General features: G+C 44.6%; 2 protein-coding genes and 3 non-coding genes across 5 annotated transcripts in view; 4 read left to right on the top strand and 1 right to left on the bottom strand.

The window, feature by feature from the left end:
• Positions 1 to 84: 84 nt before the first annotated feature.
• Positions 85 to 18681, bottom strand: LOC125959547 (uncharacterized). Its single transcript, XM_049692371.1, has 20 exons — positions 18582 to 18681; positions 12260 to 12317; positions 11993 to 12152; positions 11611 to 11922; positions 11379 to 11531; positions 11052 to 11239; positions 10855 to 10975; positions 8421 to 9575; positions 6925 to 7122; positions 6377 to 6526; positions 5929 to 6082; positions 5162 to 5319; positions 4742 to 4865; positions 2840 to 4201; positions 1578 to 1643; positions 1197 to 1507; positions 775 to 1131; positions 595 to 706; positions 428 to 525; positions 85 to 367 (listed from the first exon to the last, which is right to left on the bottom strand). Exons 1-20 carry the CDS (start codon positions 18679 to 18681, stop codon positions 191 to 193), a joined length of 5514 nt encoding a protein of 1837 aa, XP_049548328.1. The 3' UTR covers positions 85 to 190.
• Positions 18682 to 21720: 3039 nt separating this feature from the next.
• LOC125948093 (tRNA N(3)-methylcytidine methyltransferase METTL6) overlaps positions 21721 to 24987 on the top strand; it is a 3322-nt gene continuing 55 nt past the window's right edge. The window contains exons 1-9 of the mRNA XM_049673784.1: positions 21721 to 22805; positions 23012 to 23071; positions 23298 to 23391; positions 23580 to 23643; positions 23821 to 23900; positions 24128 to 24228; positions 24416 to 24483; positions 24675 to 24709; positions 24937 to 24987. The exon at positions 24937 to 24987 is cut by the window's right edge and continues 55 nt beyond it. Of these exons, the coding sequence (XP_049529741.1) occupies positions 21862 to 22779 (918 nt within the window). The 5' untranslated portion in view covers positions 21721 to 21861 and the 3' untranslated portion in view covers positions 22780 to 22805; positions 23012 to 23071; positions 23298 to 23391; ... (4 more) ...; positions 24675 to 24709; positions 24937 to 24987. The remainder of the gene's footprint in view (positions 22806 to 23011; positions 23072 to 23297; positions 23392 to 23579; positions 23644 to 23820; positions 23901 to 24127; positions 24229 to 24415; positions 24484 to 24674; positions 24710 to 24936) is intronic.
• Positions 23113 to 23212, top strand: LOC125952982 (small nucleolar RNA snR60/Z15/Z230/Z193/J17). Its single transcript, XR_007468902.1, has one exon. It is a non-coding gene; the product is annotated as a small nucleolar RNA snR60/Z15/Z230/Z193/J17 (small nucleolar RNA).
• On the top strand, positions 23945 to 24044 carry LOC125952983 (small nucleolar RNA snR60/Z15/Z230/Z193/J17). The gene has a single exon (XR_007468903.1). It is a non-coding gene; the product is annotated as a small nucleolar RNA snR60/Z15/Z230/Z193/J17 (small nucleolar RNA).
• On the top strand, positions 24753 to 24850 carry LOC125952984 (small nucleolar RNA snR60/Z15/Z230/Z193/J17). The gene has a single exon (XR_007468904.1). It is a non-coding gene; the product is annotated as a small nucleolar RNA snR60/Z15/Z230/Z193/J17 (small nucleolar RNA).

The raw sequence follows: 24987 nt of genomic DNA, 5'->3' as shown, positions 1-24987 counted from the left end.
TGAACTCAAATGAACGCGGGGGGGGAATAGGCACCTTATTTTAATAAATACCTCATTTATTACAACCATCTAATGAAATGCTCATCTATACACGATTTTGAGATAGAGATTCTAATTTTCTAGGCACAATCATTTGAATTTTTATCGGGTTCTAGTTCCCCCGGTAGTTGTCGTCAGCCAGCAGGGAATCTTACTCCTTTTCCTCCTCCTGCAAACGAAGAATGTCCGCCTTGTTCATAAAGTAATAGCTTGGTTGGCGGCCCTTTAAATCCTTCACGACACGCTTTGCCCCATTCTTAATCAAAATCCGGCTAATCGCTTCCACGCTGCTTACACCCATGGCATAGTGCAGAGGAGTTCGCTGTAACTGGAATATTCAATGCCACATGTTATCATTTCCCAAGATACTCCGTCTGCTATCTCTTACATTATCACCAATCTTCAGAGCAGCACTGAAGTTGGACCCCAGATAGTCCACGATATCCTCGTTCTCCATCAGAATTGCTATATGAACTGCGTTGCGTCCTGTGGAAGCGACATCGAAACGTTGTTTAAAATGCACTCTTTTACTTTTACGATTTAAATACAATTTACCGTAATAGTTCTTTGCCCGGACAAGCTTGACTCCATCCGACCCCTTGGTGAGCTTAACGACGGTTTCCAAATTCTTTTCGCGAATCGCACCCAGAAGGTTTTCACGATTTTCCTGCAAAACGACAAGCAAAAGATGCGTAAGACGAATTCAGTTCCATTTTCGGTCATAATAACGCTAACCTCGAATGCCCGGGCCGTTTCGAAAAAGCGCACAACATCAGGATTACCGCGTGATTTGGCCACTTCCAATATTGTTGTTCCATCCGAGGCAACAACATCAACAATATGATCGTAGCCATCCAGCAGCATACCGTTGAGTGTCTCTAGATCACCCTTAGCTGCCAACGCGACTACGTAACGATCGATTTCTCTCGCATTATCTGGTTGCGTTGCCTGCAACGCGACATCTCGGGCCGTACGGTACAGCTCGTCCCGGAAAGTTATGTTGATACCGGACTCCTCGATTAATTGAATCAACGCATTACGACCGTGCGATCGGGCGCAGGCAAAGTGGAGCATACTTTGACCATGCTCGTCCTGACGATGAGTAGAAATGATTACTTGATTATTATGTCTTGATTGATTTGATGATGTTCACCTACCCGGTCATCCGACGGCCCCAAATTTTCGTCCGAGTCCTCGGGAGAGGGTGGTTTCTCATCCCTCACGGCCGGCTCCATCGTGGTCGGTGGTGATGGGGCACGCTTCACCGAGCTTTCCACCTCCTTTTCCGCTGCCTGCTTTACGCTACCTTCGATGAGATTATTGTTGGTGTCGTTGCCCAACTGCGTGGCGCCTATTTTGGTCTTTTGGTTCGCAAAGTTGTAAAGATAGTTTGCCAGATAGATGATTGGATCTGGTGGTCGCTTGTTAGCAACCTCCGTTAGTCCTTTAATCAGCGGGTCACCTAGAGCTAATGGGGCGAAAGTGAAAAAAAAACTGTCGGTATAATCTTGGCAAATTAAAAATGAAGCTATACGTACAAGTTGCCAGATATCGGCCTTCCTCGGTACGGAACAAGGGTATTTCTACCTGCTGATCACCAAATTCTGAAAAAAGATACAAAACAATCGGTTGCAGTAAAACTCCGATCTACTTCGCGATCAAAAAATTGTAACGCCCATTAACAACACCAATCGAAGGATATACAAATTTAATTTCAAAAACGATGAAACATAAATAAATTGTAGCTACCTTTAACAGTCTGGAATGATACAGTTTTAAAGCGCAAATCATAAGACAAGTAATGGCATGAAATGTATTGCGGCCGTTGTGTTGCCGAAAGAATGCTTATGATCGTCCTGTATCATCGTAGTCGCATAACTAAACAGCGCAAATACTAGCCAGAGCCAAGACAATTTTAGGCAAGATTAAAAGAGACAAATAGTGTGAGCAAGAGAGAGAGAGAGAGAGAGAGAGAGAGAGAGAGATAATGATAGAGAGATGGATAAAATAGGAAGCTTTACTAGAAAAGGAGTAGCTACGATGAAGATGAGCGAATGATTTCTGTATCATTATTGGTTCATCATTCTACTAGCTAGCAAAGGGCATTATTCTCTTGTGTTAGCTTAGACAAATAGTCCACACAGAAAACGGTTGTCCAGCAATTTTCACACGCACACAAATAGTAACACCGATAACGGAAGAAAGAAAGAGGTGGCTTGAACAGCAACAGGCGACAACAAATCATCGTGAAAATCTTTGTTTGACTACTAACCCGCATTAATGGTGTTTCCAGCCTTTTGCAATCCAATTCAATACAGTTCTAAGATGCTTCTGTCTGTCTGGCGCTCTCTCTCTCTCTCTCTCTCTCTCTCTCTCTCTCTTTCTCTCTCTCTCTTTTCTCTCTCTCTCTCTTTTTCTCTCTGTCTATCTCTTCCTCTATCTATCGTCTTTTCTATTTTTCTCTCCTCAATAAGATCTTGTATAGGAAAGACATCAGAACAACAAATACTAAAAGTACCTTCTTTAAACCTACATCTCCTTATGCTTGTTCTACAAACAATGCCATAGCCACTACCACAAAGCTCCGTAGTAGCGATAGCCCACCGACGCGACGTGGACCGCGGTACTCTACGAGGCACTAGTTGCACTAAATGAAAAAGGAATGGCTGCTCCGAGCCTGCTTGGTTGTAGTGGCTCGGGGTAATCGCATGCTGCATCATGGTGTTGCAGTGAGCGTTAAGCGGTGTTTATCTACTTTGCACCACCGGACTATCCGCCCCTAGACTGTGCTTTTTCTTACGAAAGATGCGCAACAGGGTGGCGGCAATGTGCAGCGAATTCGACATCGACATTTCCTTCTCGAGCGCCACTATGTTGGTGATGGCACCGCTAAAATCCTGGAACAACTGCCACTCGGTTTGGGCCAGGCTACGCATGTTACACATCCGCACCGACGGTTGACCATCCACGTCCGTGATGAGGTGGAGTCCGCGGGCAACGCATAGGTGGCGCAGGTTCTCTCGCTCCTTGCAAAGATGGGCCAGTGCGAGCGTCAGCGTAAACTTGAGTCCCGTCCCGAGAAAGGAGGGCCGTGAGATAAGATGCCCGAGGAAGTAGCTGTGCTTGAACTGGATCCGCTCCTCTAGATACTGCATAGCACGGCCAACCTTCGAGTAGACGGTACCGATGGCGGCCGAATCCTTGCTGTCGGTGCAGCACAGCAGCCGTAGATGATCCTGTGCGTTAACCCACACGACCAGATTGCCCTCGAGGCTAACGTACACACCGCGACCGTACGGCCAGTAACGCCCATTGATAGCTATCGATTCCGCCGTCTGGTACGGATCGGTGTGGTCCAACAGCGGTATCAGCAGCCCTGTCGTTGCCAGCACCGTCCGCACCTCCGACGGGTTCTCCAGCACCTCGTTCATACTGTAGTAAATGCCAAGCTCTGTCTCGCCCGTCGCCCGCACAAAGTCCATCGAGAGCACCTTGGCTGTGATGAGCCGTTCGACCTGCTCGAGCTGCGCGATGCCCAGGTTAAGCGGAAACTCGAACGCATCCAGGTTGCGGCTACACTCGATCACGCACCCGGTAATGTACTTGCCGGAAGTGTCCAGGTTCAACCGTACACTGTCGGGGTTCTCGCGCAAAATGTTACCATTGCTCGTGTCACCGGGCCCACCCTCCTGGCGCTCATCGACTGCGTACCGCGGGAAATACTGCATCACCGGATGCGGCATGAGCGGTTGCGTAAGCTCCATGCAGTGCATATCCTTTATCAGCGGAACGAGAAACTCCTGAAACACGACGAACACATCATAATCCGGCAAGACGATGCCGACGTTGAGATCCTCATCCAATCGACGCTCCTTGGTAGCCTTCTTCATTGCCGGCCAAATCAGGTCGAACAGATTGTGATCGAGTCGCGTTTGGCGCTTCTTGATCTTATCGAACACGCTGCGCTTGAGAAAGCGGGCCAGATAGGAGGTGATCAGGATACGGAGCGACGATGCACTGCCGGGCACGCTGTTGGTTGGCAATCCAACCGCACGCACCAGGTCGTCGATCGGTTCGTGGATTATCTTGAAGCAGCGTTCGAGTGTGGTAAGCGTGTCGGCGTCATCCAGCGGACGTCGGGCACTGTGTAAATCATCCGGCACTGTTCCACCGTGTGCATTGTGGAAGGTAAGGGTTTGGGAGGCGATAAGGTATGGTAAAACCGGATATGCCAAATCATTTTGCAAACATTACATTGAAGACGTGTTTCGTATTCATGCTCAAACTACACTCATTCCCTCTAGCTCTCCGTTCTCACACAAACTGCCTTCAAAAGATGTTTTGTGTGAAACGAGAAGATTACCCATTGCATGTTTAGGGCTTCCGGAAGAACTCAAAAACCATTTAAGTATACAAGATAATCAGGACAGTTCAAATAAATGTAATGATAAACGAAAGATGTGTGGATGATCAAAAAGCAAAATCACTCCAATGACGTTGAAATAGATCCGTTCACCATCCTTGCACTCTACCTACGGTAGCTCTCTTCCTTGGCGATAGTAAATGGCCCAAGAAGATCGCAAAATCTCCTTAGAATTGAGTGCAAAACAAAACACACGAAACGGAACGGAATCGTGTTACCACAAAAAAAAACCCCTGAACGAACAAAATCCGTTGTGCCTCGGGCAGCCGCTACACATACCTTGATCGTTTAACATCTCCTCAGCGAGCTCCTCCTTGGCACCATAGTCGCGTAACAGTTGCCGATGGGACAGGATGCCCTGTGACTGCACGTGACCCAAGTAGTATTCGGCCGAATGGTTGAGCTGGTCGGAATAGAATGAAACGAGTGTAACGTTACCAAATAGAAGAACTCTGAACGTCCCCGGGTAACAATCGCTTCGGTACAGCGCGTGACGAGCTGTCCCTTAGTTGCCGATCGGTCAATTAGCCTTGAAGGTGCATTTTTAATACTTTCATTTTAGACCACTATCGATCTCGACATTGCTACCAGTGTCGCATCGTCGATGGAGGTGCCAGGTAACTGGTAAATCGCAATGCCTATCAAAGATTCAGCGAATGTGCTGGACCGCCGGAGAGCTCGGTGTTGTTGATTACTCACATTATCCTCCACCTTCGGATTGGCACCGAGATGGGTAAGCAGGTTGTAGAAGTGACCGTTGTCCTTCAGCGTGGCGGCATAGTGCAATGGTGTACGGCCATCGTCATCGGTTGCACTCAGCGTTTCCGGAAAGCGTCCCGCGAGGTAGCGCACGATTCCTGTAAGGAAAAGTGAAACGAAACAAATAAACGGACAATTAGTGAGTCATGTCGGACCCGCCTACTTCTAATTTCTATATCTAATGCAACGCTAGCACAATCACAGCAGCCAAGTGAAAGGGTGAGGATCGAACCGTTAATGTCGACCGTTGGTTCGCGAAGATCCTGCGATTGATGCGCCATCCGTACGGTAGCAGCGATTGAACAGAAATGAAGACACACTCCTCACGCACTTTAGAGCGCCAGTGCAGTGGCCATGCTACCCTTTACACGTTGAGTTTCCCTTTCCGCCAATCGTGGTGTTCCCATTAACAATGCATCGTTGCGTGAAGACGATGCCCTACGTTGCGCCACTCCGTTGGTCGTTAGTGAAAACAATGGATCGAGGAAATCGATATTCAATCGAACCGGCCCTCATTGCTTTCTTTCATATGCAAGGCCGTGTGTCGGCTATGGAAACCTCCTATCCACACTCACTACCGAAGCAGTCATTAAGGGCAATCCAACGATTTGGGATTTTTCTAGTGTCTCGTTGAATAGATGATGAATGATGTTTAGCCGAAAACCCGCCTTAGAGGACATCATATTGCTGCCGTAATGATGGCTTACCTGCGTGTCCAAAAACGGTGGCCACATGCAAGGGCGTTGCTCCGTGCGGTGACACTTCATCCTTAGCCGTGGCAAATTTACGTCTGTCCAGGGCAGATTGTAAATCACGCAGGTTACCTTCACGTGCCGCCAGATGTACGCGTCGAATTTTCCCCTTTTTAGATTGGTTTCGTTTGCCAGAGATAGAATATAGATAGTGTGGATGGAATTAGTTAAATCAGGCTGCGGATGGTAATGAGAGAAAGTAAATCGATGCAACTTTCATGCTTTGATTGATGCTCAAACAAACGGACACATGGAGCACGGTATTGTCAATCGTAACGAAGCGACATTGAATGCCCTCGCATAATGGTTTTATAAGTGTCCTCGCACTACGATTGTTTATCAAGCAAACATTTGACCTCGTTATCTAGGATGGATAGAAAAGCTAGACACGTTGGGTGCTTACCATGTATGCTGGTACATTATCTAGAAACGCTTGAATCTCGCTTTGTTCAGACGTTCGTCCAATCAACGTTTTACCCTTGCCTTCCAGTACGATCACTGCCAGCTGCTCCAAATCGGCCGTCGCGATAGCATCCTGTACCGACTTTTCTGTCTGTAATTGATACGGAAAATGGAGAAGAATCCTTTTAAAGCGCGTAAAGAAAACAGCCGTGTAGCGCAGAGTAATAGTATTCTGAGCAAGATGGTGGTTGGCTTATGCTACAAGCCTTTAATTTCGCATTCGAATCCTTAAATACCGTACGATTCAAATAGACAGGCTAAATCTCATATATGTTCCTCTACGTGTAGCAGCCGTACTGCCTAAGTGCTGTTTTCCATATAATGTATGCAAAAAATGTAAGCAGTTCCACGACATGCAAACACAACATACGAAACATCGAAACACACTCGAAGCATTGTGCAACATGCATTGCTCATGCAGATAATATACAGCAGTCAATAGCACACACACAATCACACGCATGGCAGAAAAAATCAGAAAATGATTACATTCAGGCGCTGCTCTAGCTCTTCTCGTACCAGCCGCTGGTTTTGCGACTGCAGCTGCCCGTTGTCCGCTTCACCCTGTACTCGGCCCTCGATTTCAAGCGCTTGGCTAGGGCTCTCCGGTTGCGTCCGGTTGATCTGCTGTGATTCCGTTGTTTCCATAGGCTCACTTGCATCCTGCACCATTTCCGATAATTCTTGCTGCAGTAAAGGTTCTGTGTCAACACTATTTGCAACAGAACCTTCCCTAGACACCTTCTCGGTCTTGGTATCGGCAATGTTTAACAGGTTGGTATTCCGAGGCAATATTCAACACGAAGAAACGATGGCAGAGAACGGGCAAGCAGTGGTAGAAAAAGAAGCAAAACAAAAGTTAAAATCTCGTTAGTGACCCAGCCATCACATTGGAAAAGCCCGCTGTCAAGAAAGATAAACGGGAGGAATAGTAGTTAGCTAGAGTAATGAGTGAACTAGGGCAACAAGTAAGGGTGGAACGAGTAGCAAGCAAGCAAAGTACTACGATCCAAAACACCTAACCAAGATCCGGGAGCTCGAAACGAACGAAAAAAGTAATGAACAATAAAACGACACTACATGAAATGCTTCAGTACTATATTTGAGAAGGTATCGAAACATTGACAAACAAACATGAATACAAACATGGACACCGTGTAGCACAAAATGTACGCCTGATCGTACGGGTTCGGATCTTGGGAATTCGAAACCCTCTACTCGGCTTGGTCACAAGAATACAATTAGCTAATAACGTGTTTCTTCTTCCATCCAAAACTTTTTTTAAGGTTTACTTTGCTCTAGATGTTTCATCACTCCTTGCTTGTTGTGTGTTTAGTAGGACATATAGTTTTTTCTCTTACTATTCTACTTCTTCACTAACGATTGTTGATTGTTTCAACGTTTTCGTCTTTTGCGGACAATGCGGACATTCACACAAGACACACAACACAACAGGCGATACAGTAGGAAAAGGCGTATGGCTACAGCTAAAAAGCGCACTACAATGCAATTCCAAGTCCTACACAGCACTACTCCACGGTGCAAATCCAAGTCTATACACAATGGGCGCCTACAGCGAAGCTCGCAGTAAGGTCGAACGTATCACACGGATGGACTGGTGGGGCAGTTGGACGAGCGACAACGAGGCGTGCTTAAATGGATGGTTTACTGGCGTGTGTGGCCGAATGAGATGCTTATGCGTTGGAATGCATGCTCTTCCGTTAGTTAACGACTCATAACGACCGATGAGAATGATGATGCGATGTAGAAAAAAGAGCCAACGACGATCAGTGAAATGCAACAGCGACGAGTGGTAGCACTCAAATGCGACTTTCAGATCCACAAAATGCAAATCGGGTTCTTCTCTGGCTCTTCGATCAGCAGTATTTGCAGCGGAATGCCAATGAGATCAACAAAATTCAAATCCGTTTCCCCAAATTCAAGGTCGCCCAAGAAGCAGAATGAACCTTCGCCATTCTTTATACCTCGTCCTGCGTACGGTAGCTCACGATTTGCACGTCCATGTTGTTCGAATCCGAATCATCGTCAGCCTCGTGACCGACGTCCTGTTCGTGGCCGCCGTCCTTACGGCCGCTCGTACTTTTTTCGGCGTTGTGTGATTTACTTGAGATGACCGATGCTCGCCGATTGATGTCGAAGGAGGCCGACGATCTAGCAGATGCTTTAGCTGAACTGGTGCGAGACGTAACCAGTTGAGAACCAGCTTCCTTATCTTTGGCTGAGGTCAAACGACTCGATGAGCCGGAAGCGGATCTCGACGATTCTTTTGTGGGCTCCGTTTGGCCGTTCTGGTGGCTTCCAGTGCGCTCTTCACTTGCGCTAGACGGTTCAGTCCTTTGTTTTGCGCTCGAGCCTCCTTGGGGTAAATCGATCGCGTCGTGGCTTTCGTCCGATCGTGGCTGATCTTCTGACAGTTTCTCTTGCATTTGTTCACTACTGGCCGATGATGGTTTGGTAACCTGAGCCTGTTCATTCGGTTCCACGCCCGTTGCTGTTGATTTGTTTCTTTTTGACGAGGCGGCCCTCGATGGGTTTGATTCTTTTACTGATTGAGCGGATAATGATCTTGTGCTAACGTTGTCCACTTCCAGCTCTGAGACATTGCTCTGCGCAACTGCCTCTTCCGGTTCGCCGTCTTTGCCCAGACTGTCCTGATCAATTTCATCGTCCTTCAGTGCGGAAGGAGCCTGCTCCAAACTGTCCCGTGATACTTCGCCTTCCTCAACAACTTCCTGGGAGGCATCATTAGTCTCAGCGTGATGGATACTGTCCTTAGCTTCGTCAAGTTCTTCCGATCCATTCGTACCGTTCGCAGAAGCTTCTCTAGCTGAGGGTTGGCGACTTCCAGCGATGGAGCTTTTGACTGTTGATATGGACTGTGCACTTGTTTGTCGCTCATCTGCGCCGCTATCACCGGCTGTCGCTTCTGCTGTACCGGTCAATTCTTCCAGCTTCTCACCTACACCCTCTTCCACACCTTCTTTATGCTCTTCCGATTCTGTGCCCGCGCTTACAATCTGCTCATCATGACCACCGCCACCGTTCGTGCTTTCTTCGCCTTTTAGAACGATCGAATCGCCGTCCTCGGGCTGCTCTAATGGCTCCACTACTGTCTCGTCCTGTGGAGTAGACAAAGTGACACACGTTTGTTCCTAGGCATTCCGTCACGATATCGCAACACGATATTTACAGTTCACACCAGGCCATTACACCCGTTTCACGAACACACAAATAGACAAATAGAAAAGAGAGAAAAAGAGAGAGAAAGAGATACATATATAAAGAGGAAGGACGTGTCATAAGGACTGTAAAGAGTTAAAGCTTAGAGGTATAGAGCGCAGGATCTTGTACAGAGAGGTGCAATGCCGGCGCCATAAACCTATCCAGTCTATAGCTGCAGACGGGAACCAGTACTGTTTGGTTTTTGGTCTCATATCGAGCAATTTGCTATTGTATGATTACACAGATTAATATCAGCTTCTAACGGCGATACGTGTTTTCATCTCAACCAAGCAATTGAAAATATATGTCAGAAATATTACTCTACATACAAAACAGCAAAAATATTTTTTATCTTGCCTGTCTGTCGTTGTGACTTGGGTCATGATTAGTTACTGACATGGGATGACGAATGGCTGTATTTAATGTAATTGTTGCTAACATTGAGTAGGTGCTGTGCATTTATTATTGAAACCTTGCCCTTACAATCAATGCTACTTTGTACACTCGCATTTCGCGGACTGTTTGTTATTCTACTGACAATATTTACTGAGCACATTTATCTGTGTCTAAACATCACTTCTCAAATCTGCAACAGTGTTGTTCTACGTTATGTTGAGCATCAAATCAAGTCAAGAATGCTCCAACCAAAAAGCCTTAAGTGATTCTATTCCTACCGCATTAAGGGGCTCTTACTTATTTTTGGTTAAACGGTTCTAAGTATTTCTTCGTTATTATCGTGATTAGATTGGAAAAAAAATCCTCATTTGCCCTATCTAAATGATTTAAGCCGGCACAATACTGTTCGCACGTCCATCTCTTCCACTAATTTTAGAATCTTTGTAAGCCATGAGCTAAACCTAAGCAAGCACAGTAAATTAGTAAACTTTAAGCTAGGAAAATGTTATTCGTGAGAAGGAAAATTAATCATGAAATATGAGCACATCTTTCACTCAATACAGGATAACGACGAAAAGGCACGCAAATAGACTAACCAGATAAACTGTTAACAACAGCGATTCTAAACAACGCAAAACCAATAACAGATAATATCCTAATTCACATCTCGAGACCGTCGTTACTTGCACAACAGAGTGTAGAAAAGAAGAAGTAGGAGAGATGGAGTAAAAAAGATGAAAACCAGACAAAAAGAAGCGCGTGCTGCTAGAATTTCATTACCTCGGTCGCCGTTGTCGGTGTCGGCATTGTTTCATGCTCTCCGTTTATGCCTGACTCTATCTGGTCAGTTTCCCTACCATCCCCGTTTATACCATTCTTAGTGCCATTTAACGACGATTCCCTGCATTACATTAAAAATCAAAGAAAATAATTTTATTCATAATTCCATCCGTTCCATCCTACCTACTAAGACTTACTTTCCATTGGTGCTCTCCTTATCCGGCTCACCGGCACTCAGATCTGTCAGCACTCCGTTGGTAAGATTATGCACGGATTTCGATTTGGCGACACTCGCAGACGTGTGGTCACCGTCAGTGCCCGATGCTGGATCAGCATCCAGCAAATTATTCTGCGAAAGAAACGGCTTCATTCGTGTTTGCGAACCCTGCAGATCCAAGCGTGTAAAGTAAAAAAGAACATGGTGTGGAAATGCGAAAAAAGAAAAGAAGATGATCGCCAACCATGGCGTGCGATAAGAAGTTGGAATATGCCACCTTGATGGACTACAACACACCGTAAGCTACCTCATCAGAATCTTCCTCCAGCGTGAACATGCCCCAGTCGAAGTAGGCCGGAAAGCCTTGTTGCGATATGCGCGGTGCTTCCGGTACAACCGACAGTAATGATCGGTCAATGTCACTCGGCTTGTTCTTGTAGTATTCCGCCGGTTTGTGACGCTGCCCAGAGGTACGTTAGCATACAGAAGACTCGAATTAAGGGCGACCGGTCACTGGTTTCACCATACTCAATACTCACATCGTCCAGTGCTGTCTCGTCTGCACCCGCTTGAACAAGCAGATTAAAGCTTCGTGCGTTGTTCTTAGCACTAGCTGCCCAGTGCAATGGCGTCTTGCCTGTGTGGTCCTCGACTGATGACAGGCTAGGCCATACCGACAATATGTACTCGACGATCTGCGTGTGCGCTAGGCCGGCGGCCTTGTGCAACGGCGTCAATCCGTTTGCATCCTTGCTGGTGAGAATGACGCGTGGAGCTGGCGGCGCTGTCTTTTCCTTCAACGTATCCAGATCATTCTCGATCACGGCCTGGTGAATATCCTTAATCACACCCTGGGAAAAGTGTAGACCATTGATTAGACTTTGCAAAGGACTGATTTATCGCCGCTACAAACACACATACCATCACGTGAGGAACACACTCAAGAAACCGCTTCATTTTGGGATGATGCGAGGTTTCCGTTCGCAGCCGCATCCCTTGGCCGGCCCACAGCACTTTGGCCAGCTTGGACATCTGCTTGTGGTGCAGCCATATCCGTATGTTCGACGGCTTGATAGCTATCGATCATAGTACAGCGATAGAGAGACCGACGAGGTGGATAAATCGAAATTAGGTTAACTGGTAAAAGGCGGTAGCGTGCAGCCAGGGCACCGTCTGCTTGTGTCATTACCGTCTCTGCTCCTGTAATCGTTATCATTTGCCGGTAGTTGATTGGTCATTTGGAATACTGGAATACAATCGAAAGGGCGGTCGATTGGTTTGGCGTTTCGAAGAGTGTTCAGGGTTGCCAGAGGAGCCGATGATACCAAAAAGAATCATTAAAAAGCCATATCATATCGATTTGCTACCAGAGCAAACGTCTATCCGGTAAATGATTGTTCCGTGAAGAGATAGAAGGTAATTATATACATGGCTAATAACGCACGACGTAGTAATCGAGTTCTTCCTTACATAATTAATACAGAGTAGAAATAAAATATTCCCAAAAAGTAGAAAAACGATTTTTGTGAATAAAAAATACCTCAATTACAAAACAATTCATCCTCTCTAGTTGAAAGTAGCCTTAATTGTCTACGAAAGCTCCGCCGAAGATCGAAAAAATACAAAACAAATATCCTTTTTGCTTGAACAAACGCATAATATTCTATCTTAAATGTAACTTTTTATGCTTTTACTTTGCGGGATGATAAATGAATACGATGAACCAAGGCTCAAAAGAGGCTCGAATAATCACACAAACAGCTTTACTTTTTATCCACAATATGAAAACCACCATTAACCCTCGGTTGGGCACCCGGGTACCCGGGTATCCATTTCAAGTTTCAGCGAAAAAATGAATGACTTCCCGTAAATATTTTTTTACGAAACTCCGGATCCCCAAAGTACAACTCATTTCACGCCGAATTGGCATCGGAATTGTTTTGATAACTAATATTTAAAGGTAATTATGGGCCGATAAAAATAACATACGCCCAGTGGCACCCGGGTACCCGGGTACCCAGCGCGTTGCCTATGCATATGAGCTATGTTTATAAACACAAAACAATATTTTTGATCAACATTTATCAATATACTCGGGTCTATCAATTGTTAAATAAGTAAACTACAATATTTGAATGAAAATAAATTCAAATTTTAATTATTGTTGCGTTATAACACCAGCAATAGGAGAAAAATAAGTAACACATTATTCAGCCCTTTATGTGCAATTTCACCTATAAACTATTTCTCATACTGATTAAAAATGGTTTGTACAATGCTATGTTCATAGCATATGAGTAAATCATACACTTATTTTGATTTAAAACACTTAAGGCGGGGTGTCGGTTGACACCGGAAACAAATATAGCAAGGGAGAGCTCTGATGGAAGTGGAGGCCACCGCGATTTAGATTTTAGATTCATATACCCTGTAGTTGATTCAGTATTTGTGAATTTCATTTTACCAAAAAATGCTCTATATTTCAACTTTTTTAAAAACTAATCTTACAACTTGCACATTCTTGCAATTTTCAATTAGATAACTAGGAAATTTTACCCCCGGCGGATGAAGTAGTCGCCGTTCATAATACTTTTGCACACCTCACATGATGTTTTCTAAAAATTATATGAATGTGACAAAACAATTGGCAACGCGGATAACGAAAAAAAGATTTTGTTGCTTATTGTTCCTTGCTAAGTTCCAATATGTGTGAAGTTCTGCGACAATAAAAAGTAAACTAATTGCAAGTAGCTGATCGATTGTGATGATTCTGTTTCTCCCGGGTAAGGCATCAAATATTCTACTTCTTTGGCATGAATACTTGTCTATCAGCCAGAAAATGATTGCCCGGTGGTAATCTAATAAGTAACAGATTAAAAAATAATACATTTTGAAATACACGGGAACTTCTTTACCATACACTGTTAGCTTTGCGCGAATGTATTGTGTAAACGTGAAGGTACCTTGATATGAATAGCTGCTCGTAAATTTGTGAGGAATACCTTAAAAATGACAGCTTATGTTTTACAAAATTACTATTTCGCATTGTGGATTCCTCTCTTACTAAAAATTATGTACCTATCACATCTGCAACATCAATTCGTACAAATGGTATGGTATGACGAAAGTGTTTGCTATCGATATGCTCTATCGGTCACCATGGTCAGCATCACTAGTATCAATTGTGTGGGTTATGCAAGAACCTTTTACGATGCAAAACAGTTTTATTCGAAGAAATAATTAATTTTATTAAAACAATTAATGAAAAATAACATCACTTTTGGATTTCAATGCTTGCTTTACGACGTACTCGATAGAGAATGACCGTATGAAGGGGTCACAATGATATTGTGTTCCTTGTTTTTATTGTTTTTTAATGCATTTTGTTTTGATTTTGAAACAAAAACACTTTGCCAAGACCCTTAAATTAGTTCTTGTGCACTATTTTTGCCATAAAACTAATGAAAACGGCGGAACAATCACTTAACTATGCAATGCACATGAGCTGGGTACCCGGGTACCCGGGTGCCCAACGAAGGGGTAAACGCCGGGTGCCCAACCGAGGGTTAAGCCACTAAAATACGCAAGAATCCATAGAGATCACTTAAAATGGATGCCAAGCAACACCATTTGTTCGAAGTTCCGCTTGGACTCTGCAAAAAACGCAACGATTGCACCACTTACCACGCAGCAAAGCCGCAGCAAAGGTCTATGGAAAACGTTTTATGAAACTGGTAATTACTGCCTCAGCCTGTCCTCAATTCAATCGAGATTTTTTCACCGAGAATTGAGCGCACTTCAACCTAGTTCCCTCTTGTGCATCAATAATTCAGGAAACTATTCACCTTCGCTTCTCTACAAACCGCGGTATTTCTGTGTCAAAAAGCACAAGTGGAATACTGCCGCTGTCCGTGGCAATACCTTCCACAGCCACCGGTGGAATGAATTCGAAAATAAAGTCTTCACGCCCGCGAAGCTCCTACCGGTGAAGCAGCGTGGCAAAGCACAGTTCTCGATCACTAACGAAGAACAGCACGCATAGACGACGGTGGAAGGTGTATCGGTGGGAGAGTCCGTTTAATCACCCCTCGGTACGGGGTGGCAAGTGTAGCAACAACAAATGGGTCATGTGAACCGCCACCATATGACACACACGTGCCAGGGAAAGTAATAGGCTAGGGTCGCGTTTCGAAGGCCACTTGGAAGTGGCGGGTCTTCAGCAGGCTGGATGAAAGTGAAAAACTCCTTTCGCCGTTCGCAATGTCTTGAGACAATCAATAACTCGAGTTATGGTTTCAATACCCGTTCAAGAGCACAATAGCACACGCACACGCGTCTATACAGTGTTCGATACCAATTGTCACCTAAACTGGGGAGACTTCCAGGCGCCTCTAGTTGTAGCGGAGGTGGTACTTTACGTCGATGTTGCTACACGTCGCGATCCGACCACAGACAGTAGCGAACTGACTGACTGACTGACTCAATGGCTGTCTGGTGTGCATTGCTACACCATCGATCTTCATCAACCCGACCGACTGACTGCCTGACTGTTTGACTGTTTGTCTGTACTGAGCCAGGAAACTATGGCACGTGAACCCATAGTCCTTCGATACGTAAGAGGCGTTGGATAGGAAATTGATTTACTCGAAAGATATAATTTATTCGTGTGAGTTTCCTTTCCTAAGCTATCCCTGTATGTGAATGACACCATGAAGCATCTGCTAGGAAACCGCTAGATGACTAGGTACTCTCGCCCACCTGAGGCGTTGGCGGTAAGGCTAACAGGGAGAGAGAGACAAGTAGAGAGCATGGTACGCCAGCCCGTACACTGCGCTAACTTGTTGTCCGTGTCGATTACTGTTCAATTGTAGGGCTCACTCATGGATAGAGTTTTTTTTATTGTCTGTCTGCGCCTCTAGTAACCTTAGGAAGGTGCGAGGGTACCACCAAGGCACAAAGAGTCGTCACTTCAACTTGCTCTGGCATAGCGTGACTGCAGGTAACGCTAAAAGGTTTCCAGAACCACGGTTGCGTGATATTGGAAGACCCTTTCCACGTACGGAAGAAAAAGGTACAAAAATTCCAGCAGGCCAAATTGCATGATTATGCTGCGTTCGCGAGAAAGACATCGTGCGAGTGTTTAATACGCCCGCGTTAATCAGTTACTACAGAAAGACTCCCTGGATGTACTGTTCAACAGGGAATCAAAAACCATTACCTTGGTCAAACAAACGCGGGGGAACGATAATTGAGGCTCAAGTTAACAAAGCACAATCAGCAAGAGCTGTTTGCAAATTGCTCTGTTGACCGAGCACCAAGAATGCAGCTGCACCAGGTTTGTGCTATCCCTTCAATACTACAATGAAATGCTGATCACCAAAGGGTCCGTGTTTTAGAACATTCCGAATTACGGCTATGACGCCGTTTGCGCAACATTATGTTGCAAGAAAGGAACTTGTCTTGGTAGGGAAGGCAGATGCCATCGGTGGGACAGACAGGATAAATTGTTATCGATTGAAGTGCAAACACGCCGTGTGTGTGTGTATGTAGCGTTAGTAATGCTAGACAAATCGATGTTTGCCAAGAATATTCAATGCACGAACCGACCGATCGATAAACGACAATATATTCACTAAACAGGGGCGAAACAAGGAATTACTGCAAGCAATCATGTATGTACCGCGCAGAAGATCCTTGGTCCTTGATTGGTTGGTGGAGATACAATTTCAAACGCTTCAAGGGGTATTACCCGACAAATGAAATGTAATAGTAAGAAGTTAAAAATTAAATCGCTCTAATGTCAAAGATGGTCAAAATTACTCAAGTAGCCACGCAACTGTCAATCACCCCTATACGATCGTTGTTCAACTGAACTTAGCACCGAGAACAAAGATGGTACGCACCACCGATCCATCTGTAACGTGACATGTAATCCAACGTTCCATCTTCTTCGAAAATGACCTCAATTCACACGATTTTCGTTCGTTAACCTTCGTTTAAAATGGGATCATCCGTGGAGTAGTAAGTAGTAAGTGACAACGCTTGATGTACGCACGATGAGGTAGGTGAGTTTTAGTCCGGTCCCAATCAAGCTCTAGCCTACGTCAAAAACGTGGCAATCAAAATGATTGACACGACATGTAAAAGGTCAAACGTTGATGGAACCGTCTGAGGGCAGGTGAGTTTCTGGCAGGCTGTCCTCGACCTGAGTGTGCCACATGATACGTAGTACATCTTGAAGGACTGGATCAAAACTTAATAGTAGGGGGTAGTTTTTGAAGGATTCCTCCGTGCGATGACACCACGTTGCTTCACCTCTAGCCAATAACCTATTTTGGATCTTGGAGCTTTAGAGCAGCTCAACTGACGTGACAATGGCTGTTTAGACATCCTTTCATGTCACACGGAGCAAGTCATATTTCGAGACGAAAATATCCTATTCGTCCCGAACGGCTTGATTATATAGTCAATGGCATTAGGGCTGGACTTTCCCATCGACACCAGAGTTCCATCGCCAATGGAATGCAGCGACGAAGAGACATCGACCTGTTTGCATGTTGTTGTCGGCCATCATCACCTAGCACGGTATCCGGTTCCTCGCTTGAGCATACGTGTATTGACACAGTTTATCCCAGCTGCGACATAGTTTTTGCCTCGCTTTCTGGTCACCAATTACTGATGAATAGTTCATACCGGTGTGTTTGCAATGGAGAGCCGGCAAAGTGTTACTTTGTGGCAGATTAATTATTAATCACGTGGCACTAGGCCTAGGATCGGTCCGATAGACACTGTCGCTGTGTAAATACAGCTTGCTACAGCCATTTAATCGGATATTTTTGCTCTTTTTTCAAAGATCAAAGTTGACAACTGTGGTTCTTGTTTGCCTGTTGGTTTGACCTATAAAGCTGCGTAATCAGGTTACTGGTGACTAGACAATACGTCTAGCCGTGATGTTTTTTAATCGAGCCTTTACTTGGACTAAAAATAAATGTCACTTTCATCAACACATGAGGAATATTATAGAAAGATCTGCATCTACTACTGAATTACTACGATTAATTAGCGAGATGTTCAGAAAATAAAATTCGAAAAGTGCTTTCTGTACTTTTGCTTTCTCTGTTCCATATCTCTCACATATGAACATAGGCAAAATTTATTGTGCTTCACATAGATCTTGGCTATGAAACCGCAAGGACAATAATTTCATCTCATATCTCTTCTCTAATAATATTTTCACTTTTCACAATTTACAATCATATATTGTATAAAAAGCGATTGCTTGATGAAGCTCACACTGCCAATCAATACTTGGAAATCCCACAGCTACGCACGCATCACGCGCCATTCGGACCACGTGTCAAACGACGGCAAACCATAAATCACTGGCGCCTCCATCGTCGAAAATGGCGCAAAAGGTGACTGAAGCACAGCCAATTGAGTTTGCAAACACTGAGCCACGCCTCCGAAAAGGGTGGAGGGGGTTGGTGCGACCGGATATCGCAGCACTTACCTTTCGGTGGCGATGAATGGAAGTACAAGCCGTGGGTCCTGCGGTGGAATTGCCGCTCTCGAGCAACCGGTTGCCCTTGGGCAACCGCGTGTGCCAGCATGTTTTTCTGCTCACTATCTCACTCTTGTCTTCTTCACTTCTTTACGCTCGACTCGCTGTACTGAGATTGGATGTGATTGATTCGGCCAGAAACGTGCACGTAATGGATGTTTCATCTAATCTATGTAGCCGGTTCTGTGGCGATGGCTGACACCACGCGTGCAGTGTCTGTCATGAAAATGCCTCCCTACAGAGCACCGTGTCCTGGGCCGCTGGCAAAACTTTATGGCTCTAATTACACGAGGCACACAATTGCTCCGATATCCAGTGCCAGGTTGTCGAGCTCACACGCCAAAGGAACCGGTACTGTAAGAAAGAGAAAGAGAATGGCATATTGATCCGATTAATAGTCTCATTTAGCTCGTGTAATCGGAAGTCTAGTCAATCAAAATACGGCGTAGAGTAACGGTAAATGCGGTATGCGTTGTCGTTACAGTTCACTGCATCGTTGCAGTTGGGTATGCTCGAGAGTATGCTACGGTATGCGCTTTATTCAATGCAACACTGTGCTCTCGATAATTGGTAATAATGCATCCGATATCTGCTGTTCCATGGCGTTGTCCCGTTTCGACAATGTTGTGCCGTGTACCGCAAAATGCCTTCTGGTCTGTGGCTGTGTTTTTGTGTGACACGGACCATTGACCATTGATCGTAGGGTATGGATGGCATACAAATGAATCCATAATCGTGGTCGCTGTCCATCCACAGACAACCGGAAAACGACAAAGTGTTGACCAGCACGGAACCAGAGACAGACAGCTGAGCGCCTGGGCCACCAATAATCGTTATCCTTCCGTTTTGGATCGATAACCCTTCCAGCTCCTGCTCACGCTGACAGTCATTCGTAAGGGGGAAGCTTACCTATTATGAATGTGACCATAATTGCCAGCTGCTGGCCGCTATGTTACAAAAGCACCTCCAAGGAATATGCCACACCGTGGGCAACTTTAAAAGAAAGCTAATCTGATGACTCGGTGGTTGGTAAAGTGATTTATATCATAAATTTTGTACTTGACAAGGAAGTTGTTCCGTTGGCTTCGACGATTGTTAAATTTGAGAGTTTTAAAAATGGAAATAATTTTACAAATATTTGTAATAACTCATACAATTGGGCAAGGAACAATAATCTACCTTTTCCCTTAAGAGTACGCCTGTATCTGTTCCGTAATGCAAGTTCCATTACCGCGCCATTACCAAACCAATCGCAATCGACCATGCCATCTACAGACCTTAGCTTATTGATGAGCGCAGGACTATAAGCCATGGCCCTAGAGACGTGCACACGGACCCACCACTATCTGCATTTTTCATCAACATTCATCCGCATTGCAAATTGGATCAGCATTGCATCGAATCGGCAGGTAGCGCTCTGTCAACGTGGTTTTCAATTCACCGTGCCCAAGCAAGTGAACCATTTGTTGTGGCACCGTCCACAGACCTTAAGCGTGGGCCTGTCTTAAGGGAGGGTTGCATGTAAGGAATGATCGGAAAGGTGGCGCCCACCAGTATGAGCTTACCCCGAAACCTTGACACTCAAACAGACGAGCCACCTACGAAATTGCCAGCAAATTCCATCAAAGCTCACTAACTCTGCTAGCACGGGAAAATCAATCCGCCAGCTCGTCGCCGTGCTGCCTCACACGCTTAGTAAGACCCGAGGGGAAAACCCAAAAAAACATGCTCACCTTGGTACCAGTAACACCGTTCAGTCGACGCGTCAGTTCCCAAACGTAATGGTGGCGTGAAAAACAAGTGCGCCACACACCGGCCAAATTTCTAACGGCATGCAACGTAAATCAAGCACCAGCCTCACGCCACGACGCTTGTAACGGAAAATCCATCAGCAATGATCAGCAGTGAAACGGTTCCCGAAGTTTGCCTGTCCAACTTTGTTTTCTAAGCCCCTCCTTTCCCAATAACGGAGTTTCTGACACCTTCGCTCTGCATAGGCGCAGCCTGCACTCGAGCGAAAGGAACAGTTTGAAATGTGGATATTATGGAGGGAAAGCACAGTCGGTTGTTCCTGGTACAAACCGTTCCGGTGGATTTCACTTTCTGCCAGAAGCTCAGCATTCACCTTCACACGTCACACCTACAGGACTGGCGGGAAATGTTGAACACTTGCGTACCATGGCGCTAACTTTCGTGGCAAAAGTTTTTTCTAAAGTAACACGCACAAAAGGAGCAAGCAACCGCCTCCCAATCGTTCTGAGTCGAGTTGGGTGAGTTCGATTGACGGAAAAGTGATCGGCTAGCTATCGAGTTATGGGCCTAATGGCGTCCTTTCACGCGCCCTGTTGAAAGTTGAAGTGCACTTGTTCAGGTATAAATAGCTACTGACTGCAGGATGCAGTTCTGTTGCGAACGGACGCGCGCGCCAGAAGCTCAATTCAAATGGTCAGTCCATGGGCAACCGCCTCTTCTTCTGCTACTGCTGCTGCAGGTGTTGGTGGTGATGGAGTCACGACAGACCAACAAACGGCATGTCGGTCCTGTCGGTGATACTGTGGGAACGGTTACGATAGAGGTGGAGGGAGCAACTTACATAGAGCACGGTTTACGCCTAGGAGGGTGGAGGGCAACGCGTATTTAAATTTGGTCTACGATGGAGCGACAGCACTGGCAAGTTGGGGATGAATGTTTAATGCTGCAGATGAATTTTTCATATAAATATCATTAACTTTAAGTTGAACTTATCTGCAGTCAATGAACATGCTTTAATTAAAAAATGACTTAAAATTTATGTTAAAAAACCTTGGTTACACGTTCAATTGAAGTTTTTTCTGGTTTCCCCTTGAGCTCGATAAGAGAGCATTAATATCCGTGAGCAACTTTTTAAAATTTGAATTATTCCAGCTAACAGCTGAAAATGATCTCGTAAAAATTGATTTTGTGAAGTAGTTTTGTAGTATGAAAATGGCCCGCAAATGACTTATATCGGAGACCATTTCTTGCCGACTGCACATAGTTTCGGGATCATGACTGTAAAATTGCTCAAATTTGCTCAACTCGCTCAAAATTGCTCTTTTCGGCATCTTGGGGGGTGGGTGAAGGAGCGCGTGGTGGAATTGGTTCGGTAAAAAAGTACGGAAATCGCGGTAATTTGGTGTAAAATCCTTCAAATCGAAGTTGAGTTGGGATCGCAACTCCGGGAAATTGCGGCCAAACTCCCGCGTGAACGATGGCGAGGATTCCGGCAGAAGAAAATGGTGCGGAAAAGTTTCCCAAGCAAACGCCGTTTAATCTTGGCGACCTGGTGACCGACCGCACCAAGATCCTGACCGACGCCGAACGGGTACAACTCGAGGAACAGAACAAACGCATGGTCACGGACTTCCAGGCACAAAAACTAGAACGGGAAGCCCGCAAACATTGGGATTTGTTCTACAAACGGAACGAAACCCGCTTCTTCAAAGATCGTCACTGGACCACGCGCGAATTTACGGAACTGTTGTCGGCCCGGTGTCCGGCTGTGGTCGGTGATGCTCCGCTGGAGACCGACGGCCAACCACCGAACACCACGAAAACTCTTCTGGAAATAGGTTGCGGAGTGGGAAACCTGATTTTCCCGCTGATCGAAGAAGGCCACCGGAATTTCTTCATCTACGCTTGCGATCTGTCGCCACGTGCTGTGGAGCTGGTGCGGAAACATAACCTCTACGATGACCGGTACATGAGCGCGTTTGCCTGCGACATCACCACGGACGAGGTGTTTGGTACACTTACGGAACATTCGCTCGACATCGCCACCCTGATTTTCGTTCTATCGGCCATTCATCCGGACAAATTCCGAGTCACGCTGTCCAACATCTACCGGCTGATGAAACCGGGAGGTGTCGTTCTGTTTCGGGACTACGGTCGATACGACATGGCGCAATTACGGTTCAAGCCGGGTCACAAGATAGCGGACAACTTCTATATGCGCCAGGATGGTACGCGTAGTTACTATTTCGCTGAGGATGAAGTATCGGCGCTGTTCCGAGACGTTGGCTTTGAGGTGCTGGTGAATAGTTACATCCATCGGCGTACGATCAATCCAAAAGAGAACATCGATGTGCCACGGATTTTCGTACAAGGAAAGTTTCGGAAACCAGATTGAACCGCAATCTCCGTACAAGCTCGCGGGTAGGTTATGTTCTTAAAACGTGTTCTAGAGAATCAGATTTCTTATCTAATGATGAAAAAATGAATCTGAAACAAAATGAAAGATACCCACATTTTAAAAGTTTACAACCAAAAGGATTCTGAATTCCATTTTGATTTTATTTACTTAACATACTCTAGCACTTGTTCAATTATACTAATCTGTCCATTTTATCTTACCGCTACAGATAGTTGGTATCATATGCATTGCTTGGAGAAGTAGGAATTCTGCTAATGAGAGCCCAGAGGTAAGATAGTTAGTTGTAAGATGTGTATGTTAATCGACCGAAAGCGTTTAAAAATGATGACGCATAGTTCAGTTGATCAAACTGTGATAACCAACATACTTAAATTGAAATTGGTCTTTCACCCCTACCTGACAAACGTTTTCCTTGTTTAAAGCAGAGTGATAGTCAATTTTTAGATGTTATTTAATTTATTAAACGATCATATACCTTCTCCATTTCTTCGAAGGTATGCTGTATCTATAGTCTGCAAAGCATGGAATCATCTTTTCTTGATCAATCGCAGTCGATTATACTGAGATCAACATTAATTAGATTTTGAGGTAAGTTACGTTTTGGAATTTTTAATCTATGCTACTCTCTAGTGATGATTGTTCTTACCATTTATTATGAGACAAATCTTCTGATTAAAATATAAGAACGGCCAGCTGAAGAAATCTTTGATTTAGCTACATATTTGATCATTCCATTTGAATAGCTTTTTCATGTTTACGCCCATCGTTTATTACAGCCCGTGGGCCAGTAAGATGACCAGATGTGGCAACGCGACACACGGGAAGCGTATCGAATGAAGGGTAAGTTGATAACGTTTATTTATTTTTTAATTAATGGATCTGAAACTAATTGAAAGAATCCCACATTTCAAAAGTTTACAACCAAAAGGATTCTGAATTCCATTTTGATTTTGTACATCTTGTCGCACTTTACATGTCCATTTATGCCAAACTTGTTTTCGAATTTCATTACAATAGGGTCACGATGCAGCAAGCATAGCATGCCTAGGATCTAGTATGCTGCGAATATGAGAAACATTCGACGCAGTAAGCCGAAGGTAAGCTACTTAGTTTTAAGCAAAAAAATATATTATTTTAGCGAAAACGTTTTAAAATGATGACGCATAGTTCAGTTGATCCAACTATGATAACTAACTTACTTAAATTGAAATTGGTCTTTCACCCCTACCTGACAAACGTTTTCCGCGTGTAATGTAGGCTATTTGATATTAGTTAGCATCTTTTATTAAATGATCAAATGTGTTTTTCTGTTTTTGCTTGTAAGGTTCTGGAGGCTGCCACCTGCATCATTTTTCCTATACACATATTGTTGTATGTGCTGGGTGCTCCGGGCCGATTTTCAATACACGGAAGTTGGTTTTTAAAGTAAGTTTTGTTTCATATATATACTTAATGTACGCTGTGAACCTTGTGATGATTGTTCTTACCATTTATCATGAGACAAATCTTCTGATTAAAAAATAAGAACGGCCAGCTGAAGAAATCTTTGATTTGCTTTAACATTGGCGGCTTCGTTGGAATTCCGTTTTAATTTTGATGCATATCCTTCCAGCCATTGAAAGCAAACAGGACAGGACGGTGGAAGCGTTAGAAAATCATTGGCATTGTAGTGAATCATCGGTAAGTGGATGTTTTTATGTTCATATTCTACCTATGTTAATTTATGATGAGAAAATGGATCTGAAACAAAATGAAAGATACCCACATTTCAAAAGTTTACAACCAAAAGGATTCTGACATCCATAATTGATATTGTTCACTAAATTACATAAACTCTTGTGCTAATCATGTTTTTTTCCCTTTCGTTATAGAACAATATCTGTTCGTGCGGCGCAGTTGGCCAAAGGTAGGAGAATTTTTATTAGAAGGTGTGAATGTTGATTTAGGAAAAACGTTTTAGAATGATGACGCATAGTTCAGTTGATCCTACTGTGATAACTCACTTAAATTGAAATTGGTCTTTCACCCCTACCTGACCCAAACGTTTTCTTCTTTCAAAATTATACTTACCATATTATTGCATTAATGCGTTCGGCAGTACAACAGTTTCCCCTTTCTATCTTTTTTCAATAGATGCTGAATCGTGAATCAAGCGTATATGCGATTATTATCAGTTGATCGGAG

The sequence above is a fragment of the Anopheles darlingi genome, chromosome 2 (genome assembly GCF_943734745.1).
Source record: "Anopheles darlingi chromosome 2, idAnoDarlMG_H_01, whole genome shotgun sequence".
NCBI classification, from domain to species: Eukaryota; Metazoa; Arthropoda; class Insecta; order Diptera; family Culicidae; genus Anopheles; species Anopheles darlingi.
This window is presented reverse-complemented; position numbering and strand designations above follow the sequence as displayed.

Coding starts and splice junctions, on each gene's coding strand:
- LOC125959547 (XM_049692371.1), bottom strand. CDS start 18,681: ATGCTGGCACACGCGGTTGCCCAAGGGCAACCGGTTGCTCGAGAGCGG. Junction 4,866..5,161: donor ATCCGAAGGTGGAGGATAAT/GTGAGTAATCAA, acceptor TATTCCGACCAG/CTCAACCATTCGGCCGAATA. Junction 4,202..4,741: donor GGAGATGTTAAACGATCAAG/GTATGTGTAGCG, acceptor ACGGTGGAACAG/TGCCGGATGATTTACACAGT.